General features: G+C 44.3%; 1 protein-coding gene across 16 annotated transcripts in view; it reads left to right on the top strand.

The window, feature by feature from the left end:
- The window catches only part of LOC133410560 (muscleblind-like protein 2a), an 87,064-nt gene extending 78,083 nt beyond the window's left edge, over positions 1-8,981 (top strand). For 9 of the 16 annotated variants that reach the window (XM_061691929.1, XM_061691920.1, XM_061691936.1 and 6 more), the window contains one exon: positions 5,951-8,981. In XM_061691929.1, coding sequence (XP_061547913.1) covers positions 5,951-6,075 — 125 coding nt within the window. In that variant the 3' untranslated portion in view covers positions 6,076-8,981. The remainder of the gene's footprint in view (positions 1-5,950) is intronic. The other 7 variants (XM_061691987.1, XM_061691954.1, XM_061692004.1 and 4 more) reach the window with 1 other exon arrangement.
- Positions 8,982-9,075: the final 94 nt, after the last annotated feature.

Below are 9,075 nucleotides of genomic sequence, written 5' to 3'. Positions count from 1 at the left end.
GCCCTGTGAGCACACTTCCTGTAATTGGCATGCAGCAGGAAGTGGTGCAGTACATTTGACCATGCATGTGGGACAAGGAGAAGCGGTGACGTCAGCCCTCTGCGGTCTGCCTCCATCTGTCCTTCTTGCGGCTGGACCCACCCCTACCAACAGTGATGGAGTTTCTATAGTAATGTAGAATAAACAATTATTTCTGGATACTGCTTAGGAACACTCACCGGCAACAATTTTAAGAAAATTTTCAGACCCCCTTAAATCTTTCACTCTTTGTTATATTGCAGCCATTTGTTAAAATCATTTAAGTTAATTTTTTTCCTCATTAACGTACACACAGAGCCCCATATTGACAGAAAAAAAAAATATTTTTGAAATTTTTGCAGATTTATTCAAAAAGAAAAACTGAAATATCACACAGCCATAACTATTCAGACCCTTCCCTCAGTATTTAGTAGAAGCACCCTTTTGAGCTAATACAGCCACGAGTCTTTTGGAAATGATGCAACAAGTTTTTCACACCTGGATTTGGGGATCCTCTGCCATTCCTCCTTGCAGATCCTGTCCAGTTATGTCAGGTTGGATGGTGAACATTGGTGGGCAGCCATTTTCAGGTCTCTCCAGAGATGCTCTATTGGGTTTAAGTCAGGGCTCTGGCTGGGCCATTCAATAACAGTGATGGAGTTGTTCTGAAACCCATCCTTTGTTATTTTAGCTGTGTGCTTAGGGTCATTGTCTTGTTGGAAGGTAAACCTTCGGCCCAGTCTGAGGTCCTGAGCACTCTGGAGAAGGTTTTCGTCCAGGATATCCCTGAACTTGGCCGCATTCATCTTTCCTTCGATTGCAACCAGTCATCCTGTCCCTGCAGCTGAAAAACACCCTCACAGCACGATGCTGCCACCACCATGCTTCACTGTTGGAACAGTATTGAACAGGTGATGAGCAGTGCCTGGTTTTCTCCACACATGCCACTTAGAATTAAGGCCAACAATTTATATCTTGGTCTCATCAGACCAGAGAATCTTACTTCTCACCATCTTGGAGTCCTTCAGGTGTTTTTTAGCAAACTCCCTGCAGGCTTCCATGTGTCTTGCACTGAGGAGAGGCTTCCGTTGGGCTATTATGCCATAAAGCTCCGACCGGTGGAGGGCTGCGGTGATGGTTGACTTTCTAGAACTTTATCTCATCTCCCGACTGCATCTCTGGAGCTCAGCCACAGTGATCTTTGGGTTCTTCTTTACCTCTCTCTCCAAGGCTCTTCTCCCCCAATTGCTCAGTTTGGCCGGCCGGCCAGCTCTAGGAAGGGTTCTGATCGTCTCAAACGTCTAACATTTAAGGATTATGGAGGCCACTGTGCTCTTAGGAATTTTAAGTTCAGTAGAATTTTTTTTGTAAACTTAGCCAGATCTGTGCCTTGCCTGGAGGTGGGGCTCAAAGGCTAGCGCCTGGTGGCCGGGCCTGCACCCATGGGGCCCGGCCGGGCACAGCCTGAAAGGGTAACGTGGGTCCCCCTTCCCATGGGCTCACCACCTGTGGGAGGGGTCATAGGGGTAGGGTGGAGTGCGAGCTGGGCGGAAGCCAAAGGCGGGGACCTTGGCGATCCGATCCCTGGCTACAGAAGCTGGCTCTCGGGACGTGGAATGTCACCTCTCTGGCAGGTAAGGAGCCCGAGCTGGTGTGTGCGATTGAGAAGTTCCGACTAGATATAGTTGGACTCGCCTCCACGCACAGCTTGGGCTCTGGTACCAGTCCTCTCGAGAGGGGTTGGACTCCCTTCCACTCTGGAGTTGCCCAAGGTGAGAGGCGCCGAGCAGGTGTGGGTATACTTATCGCCCCCCGGCTCGGCGCCTGTACGTTGGGTTTCACCCCGGTGGACGAGAGGGTAGCCTCCCTCCGCCTTCGGGTGGGGGGACGGGTCCTGATTGTTGTTTGTGCCTATGCACCAAACAGGAGTTCAGAGTACCGACCCTTTTTGGAGTCCTTAGAGGGGGTGCTGGAGAGCGCTCCCGCTGGGGACTCCATCATTCTGCTGGGGGACTTCAATGCTCAAGTGAGCAATGACAGTGAGACCTGCAAGGGCGTGCTTGGGAGGAACGCCCCCCCCCCCCCCCCCCCCCCCCCGACAGAACCTGAGCAGTGTTCTGTTATTGGACTTCTGTTCTCATCACGGATTGTCCATAATGAACACCATGTTCAAGCATAAGGGTGTCCACACGTGCACTTGGCACCAGGACACCCTGGGTCGCAGTTCGATGATCGGCTTTGTGGTCGTGTCATCGGACTTGCAGCCGCATGTCTTGGACACTCAGGTGAAGAGAGGGGCGGAGCTGTCAACTGATCAGCACCTGGTGGTGAGTTGGCTCCGATGGTGGGGGAAGATGCCGGTTCGACGGGGCAGGCCCAAGCGTATTGTGATGGTCTGCTGGGAACGTCTGGTGGAATCCCCTGTCAGAAGGAGTTTCAACTCCCACCTCCGACAGAACTTTGCTCATGTTCCGGGGAGGCGGGTGACATCGAGTCCGAGTGGACCATGTTCCGCGCCTCCATTGCTGAGGCGGCCGACCGGAGCTGTAGCCATAAGGTGGTCGGTGCCTGTCGGGGTGGCAATCCCCGACAACGGTGAGGGATGCTGTCAAGCTGAAGGAGGAGTCCTATCGGCCTGTGGGACTCCTGAGGCAGCTGATGGATGATTAGATGATTCGGATGCCTCCCGGACACCTCCCTGGTGAGGTGTTCCGGGCATGTCCCCGGGGACGACCCAGGACATGCTGGAGAGACTACATCCTTCGGCTGGCCTGGGAACGCCTCGGGATCCCCCCGGAAGAGCTGGATGAAGTGGCTGGGGAGAGCGAAGTCTGGGCGTCCCTGCTAAAGCTACTCCCCCCGCGACCCGACCTCGGATAAGCGGTTGAAAATGGATGGATGGATGGGCCTTAGCCAGATCTGTGCCTTGCCACAATTCTGTCTCTGAGCTCTTCAGGCAGTTACTTTGACTTCATGATTCTCATTTGCTCTGACATGCACTATGAGCTGTAAGGTCTTATATAGACAGGTGTGTGGCTTTCCTAATCAAGTCCAATCAGTATAATCAAACACAGCTGGACTCCAATGAAGGTGTAGAACCATCTCAAGGATGATCAGAAGAAATGGACAGCACCCAAGTTAAATATGAGTGTCACAGGAAAGGGTCTGAATCCTTATGGCTGCGTGATATTTCAGTTTTTCTTTTTTTAATAAATCAGCAAAAATTTCAAAAATTACGTTTTTTTTCTGTCAATATGGGGTGCTGTGTGTACATTAATGAGGAAAAAATGAACTTAAATGATTTTAACAAATGGCTGCAATATAACAAAGAGTGAAAGATTTAAAGGGGTCCGAAAACTTCCCGTAGCCCCTATATATATATCCAATCATCTTTCCATCCATGTTTTACTGCTTGTCATGTTCAAGTTCACAAGGAAGCAGCAGACTAACTAACTGACTAACCTAACCTGACTTAGGGTGAGAGGTGGGGTACACCCTAAACTGATCACCAGTCAATCACAGTTTTGACACATAAAAGATAGACAACAATTAACAGTCCTGTGCAAACCTCCATGCATGCATGTTTTTGGACCGTCACAGGAAGCCAGAGAAGCCATACAACCTGAAAGAATGATTAACTTTAAACAAAAAGCGCTGAACCGAGATTGGAATACAAACGATGCTAATCAGTGCGCGACTGTGATGGCCCATATCAGACCGTGTAACTTTACTAGCACTCGTAAGGTTAAAAATTAAGTTACAACGCCCCCATCTGTCATTCTCAACAACAGCTCCCTTTTGGCTAGCTTTACGTCAGGGCAGCGTAAAGGTAATTCAGAAATCTAGGACAATTTAGGCATCAACAGTTTTGAAAGACGGACTATCCATCCATCCATTTTCTGAGCCGCTTCTCCTCACTAGGGTCGCGGGTGTGCTGGAGCCTATCCCAGCTGTCATCGGGCAGGAGGCGGGGTACACCCAGAACTGGTTGCCAGCCAATCGCAGGGCACATAGGAACAAATAACAATTTGCACTCTCAGTCACGCCTACGGGCAATTTAGAGTCTCCAATTAATGCATGTTTTTGGGATGTGGGAGGAAACCAGAGTGCCCGGAGAAAACCCACGCAGGCACGGGGGAGAACATGCAAACTCCACACAGGTGGGGCCGGGGATTGAACCCGGGTCCTCAGAACTGTGAGGCTGATGCTCTAACCAGTCGGCCACCGTGCCGCCAAGACGGACTATTATTTTATAATTTTTAAAAATGTTTTCAAGAAAAACAGATAATAAACCATATCATTTGATTTGTCCACCTCGACCATCAACAGTACACTTTTTTACGACTTATTTGTCATGTACAGTATTTCAAAAATGTTGCTGTTGTTTATTGGAATAAAATTTTAATTTTAGTTTGACTCTAAATACAGTAACAGGATTGCAAGTAAAAGGGTTGCAAATCAATGCTAATGTTCGCGTTTTCTCAGGGGTGCTCAAGACCTATTTGGTGTTTCAAATAGTATTGAGGAATCACTTTTAGTACAGCTACATTTTCTCTCAGGACAACTATAATTTACACGTTTCTGTATTTTGTGCATGGATTATTTGAAATTTCATACAGGGGACAGCCCTCCAATTCTGGAATGACCGCTAAATGGAAAAATAAAAAAACTTTGAATCGAATCAGGCCTCTTAAAAATTGATAAAATCATATACTTATCAGATATGTGCCAGTGCATTGTAAACACAGAGACCGGATGAAACTCGTCAATTCCAGCTTGACGTCCTAGTCGAAATGCACAGATCGGTGATGTACTTTATACACAGCCACGTCATATAACACTATAAACAATGTTTGAAAAAACACCCGCTGTAAATCAAAACTACAATGAAAGCATCGACAATTAAACATGGTTTAAATATGCCACATTAAAGGTTATATTCCATTAAATAAGCATAATAAGTGCAATAATGGAGTAATGTGCATGTCACGGCAAAGAATCAGCCCAGGCCAAGTAAACACTATGTAACCTTCAATATTTGTGTCATGTATTATTATATATATTATTATATATTATTATATAAATTATATATTATTATATAAAAAAACACAAGTGGTTAGCACAGCCAAGTCACAGTTTTGAGGTTAGAAGTTCGAATCTGGGTTTCAGCCATCCTGTGTGGATTTTGCATATTCTCCTCGTGCTTGCATGGGTTTTCCAAAAACATGCTTCTGCGGTTAATTGAAGACTCAAACTTGCCCCTTGGTGGGAATGTGAGTTTGAATGCGTGTTGGTATGTGCCCCGCAATTGACTGGCAACCAGTCCAGGTTGTGCCCCGCCTCTTCCCTCCGCGATAGGCTCCAGCTCAGCCGCGACCCTTGTGAGGATAAGCACTGTAGAAAATTAATGTATGTTTATTTTTATGAGCAGTTTGGGTGTCAGGGTATGTGGATTGTTTCATATCTTCCGTGAATGTTAACACAGCCATATGGGATATACGTCACATGAAATGTACATAGAAACAGACAGTCAATTGAGCATTTGGACCTGCAGAGTAAATTCAGCCATAGTATGAGATACTGTACTAAGGTTATAAACCCACTGATTACAGCTTGGGACTAACCAGGAAGCACACCTTTTTCATACAACATACACTCGACACTTGTTGTGACCTTGTCAAGTTCACTGGCTGGCTTTTGTTGATCAATAAGCAGCTACTCCACCTCTGGAGAACACTTTTAATCTAGATTTTCTTCTCACGGATTCATCCTTTTAAAGAAAAGCACCATGAGTGATTGGATGTGGGTCCAAGGCCACATAGGCAGAAAAACAAATATGGATCAGTGATGATCTTGGGAAAAAATGCACTTTTGTGCTGGGTAGAGTAGCTCTTTAAATGTTCTTCCCTATCTTTGTGTGTCTCCCCTGCAGATCATCCTGAAGTAAGAGCCACAAAAGGACCAGCGCATGAAGGAGCTGCACTAGGAAACCCAAAACTGCCCGTGTGTAAATACTATCTTACCTCTCCCATAGAGGTCCAGCAACCTGCATGCTAAGAGTGTAACACTTAACTGCACTTACTGCAGTGTCAGCTTAACACACACGCACTAGATAGTGTATGTATTTTTAGAAAAAATGACTAGAAAAGTCAAAGATATTGGTAATTCATTGTCGTACACAGAATCGAAACACCACAGTGGTAATTTAAACCCTTTTTAATTTTTACACAATTTCTGTCCTTGGTTAGTAAATAAAAACAATATACTTGATTTGCACTATGATATATGGTGCACTCTATTGTAGTGAAAGACAGGAAGTCCCAGAAAACCTGTGACTAACCACACTGTCACACTTTGATGGCCTCAAGTGTTTTTGTCCAGTGGAATTAGTGTCGCTCTCCTCAGCAGTAAATGTGGCAGCTCATAGGGGTCCCCGCCCGTACTGTATTTGCCCCAGATGCCGTGTTCAAGTGTGACCTGCATCGTATAAACCCTTGAAGCATTTTGCCAAAGTCCAACCTGGAGAAGATGTTTTTCTTCCATTTCCCAAAGCTGCTTGGAACACCACCAACAACACAGCGTTGACTTATGGAGGTGCTGCCTTCTTCAACTGCATTCGGCTGGGGGTGGGGGGGGGGGTGGATGAGGGGACAGACGTTGATCAGCTCGGGGGTTGATGGGCTTAGTTCCAGACATACAGTACCAAGCCATGTGTGTGCATGAGAACAGATAGTCTGCCGGCAGACATGGGAGCTTAGTGGAGTTAATGACAGTGACTGCAACACCGTCACGTGTCTTGGTGGGCTTTTTAAGTGCTAAACCAAACGGTGCATTTGGCAGTGCTGGAGACTTGACCTCAGAGGGCGACCCGCATCTGACTCCACCGTCGCCTGCAATTCGGTTTCATCTTAAAAAAACTGTAGAAGTGCCTAAACATGCTCACCTGCCACATCCCCAGTGAATCACGGCCAGTCGCAGAAAAGCTAGCGTCACCTTTGGCGGGGAAAAAAAACTTTTTCTTTTCTACCAACTGTCCATTGACATCACAAGTGTCTTTCTGGAACTCCAACTAGCTTTCACGACGTACCATCGGTTTACAAGAGGATAATGAGTGAGGATGAAAAAAAACTTGTTTGTCATGTATATATGTAGTTTATATTCTGATTAAGGAATTGTTTAAAGTTTGTGCTATGTGTGCTAGTATGTTTGGACCCCAAGTCAACCTGCACTTCAAGTAAGTCAAAATCATGAAATGTTCTTGTTGTTTTTTTTAAACCAATTGGCATATTTCATCTTTAAAAAAAAAAAAAAAAAAAAAACACAATTTCATTTGTATTTGTTTTAGCCTAAAACAAATGTAATCTCACGGTGCTTGATTACCATCGACAATCCACAAACCTTGGGTTTCATTCTCCTTGATTTGTCTTCATGCATTTTGTTGTGTGCGCGTGCATTTTTAATTTGTTACAGGGGTTGTAAAAGTTTATATTTTGTTGTAATTTATGTTCTTGTTAATTGCTATGTTGTAGACACATTTGAAATGAATGTAATTTATTGAGCTGTGCCACGCAGTGCATAGTTGGTGATGTGGAGGTGGAAGCTTCCAAGTCCATTCATAGACTGCTGGAAGATACTGGACCTTTATGGCCTTCTTGCTGGAAAGAGGAAAAAAAGAACAGTGTTGCAGAAGTGAGAGTAGTAATAGAGTTGCTTGTGTTGGACAAAAAACGTGTATTGTATAGATGACATTTTACCAAAAAAGAAAAAGAAAAAAAAGAGGAGAAAAAATTAAAGATGTGCTAGGATTTCATAACAATATTAAGTTGTTGCTGTGGCAACCAAATGTTGCAGTTACTAAAGTTTGGTATTTTTGTAAAAGACATTGTTTAGTTGACCTTTTTTTCCTGGAACACTGTACACAAAGTAGATTGTAAAGATTAACATTTCTTATTCTTCACTGAGATTGTAACAGTGAACTAATATATACACTAGAAAACAACAGCCACTGTAGAGCTGTGACACTCACTAAGACTGAATCAGCATATGAATATATAAATATGTACACACAATGTCTAAATAATCTATAAATGAAATCTTCATGATTTAGCCTGACAAAGGACCTTCAGGCTCCACACTGAGATGTTTAATTCAGTGTAACAAGAGTTGAGGATTGCACTTTTCACACTGTTTAAATGTTATTTCCTGTCAACTCGACAAGAGAGATTTAACTGCAACAGTCATGTTGCATGGGGGATAATGTATTTTCAACTGAATGTAGTTTGGGGGGGGCATTGTTGCACATGAGAGATCCTTGTTTTTACCCACAAAGTCCTTGACGTGTATTGTAAGCATAGACGGTGGATGGTAAAAGGAGGCTTACGCAAGAGCTTTCTGAATTGTTGGTCCCCTGAGTAGACTCGGCGTATCCAAACTCATTGCCTTATCACTTGTCCACTATGTGTGCATCTTTTTTTTTTCTTTGTAAAACAATTTGTAGAGACGTTCTCTTCTGAAGCCCCTGAGTACTTTCATTTCGAATAAAGGAATGATTACTGCTATCTGAAGCCATGTTTATTCAGTGGAGGCCAAAAGGCCTCGCGACAACGGAGGAAACGGTTATGGATGTGGAACTTGGTGACCCCGGTGTGATAAAGGTGTAATTTGCAGCTTTGACCAACAGAGGGCGTCACACGGGAGACGAATAGTTACTCAGTCATCCTTGCTGCTGTGCGCCCAACAAAACAGGACAAACGGAATACACATCTAATAGTTTTGCTGTAATCTATTTTTTTGTTTTTGTTTTTTGAGAAATGTATTCTTTGTATTACGTTCTAATAGTCAAATGTGCTTTGGTTCCAGCGAGGTAGTGTCAAATCTATTGAAAGAAATAAAGAAAATCTAATAAATCTCGTTGTTTTATCAGTTTCCCTCCATACATAAGTTAGCTACATGCATTTTCTCTTCACTTAATTCTATTGCCCTTTGATTAGTGTGTATGCAACGTGGTGTAGTAAAACATATGGCAAACAATACATACAAATACTATTCACAGGCAGA

This window comes from Phycodurus eques, chromosome 1, assembly GCF_024500275.1.
Source record: "Phycodurus eques isolate BA_2022a chromosome 1, UOR_Pequ_1.1, whole genome shotgun sequence".
Classification (NCBI taxonomy): Eukaryota; Metazoa; Chordata; class Actinopteri; order Syngnathiformes; family Syngnathidae; genus Phycodurus; species Phycodurus eques.
The sequence above is the reverse complement of the archived record's forward strand: the minus strand, read 5'-3'. Positions and strand labels throughout refer to the sequence as shown.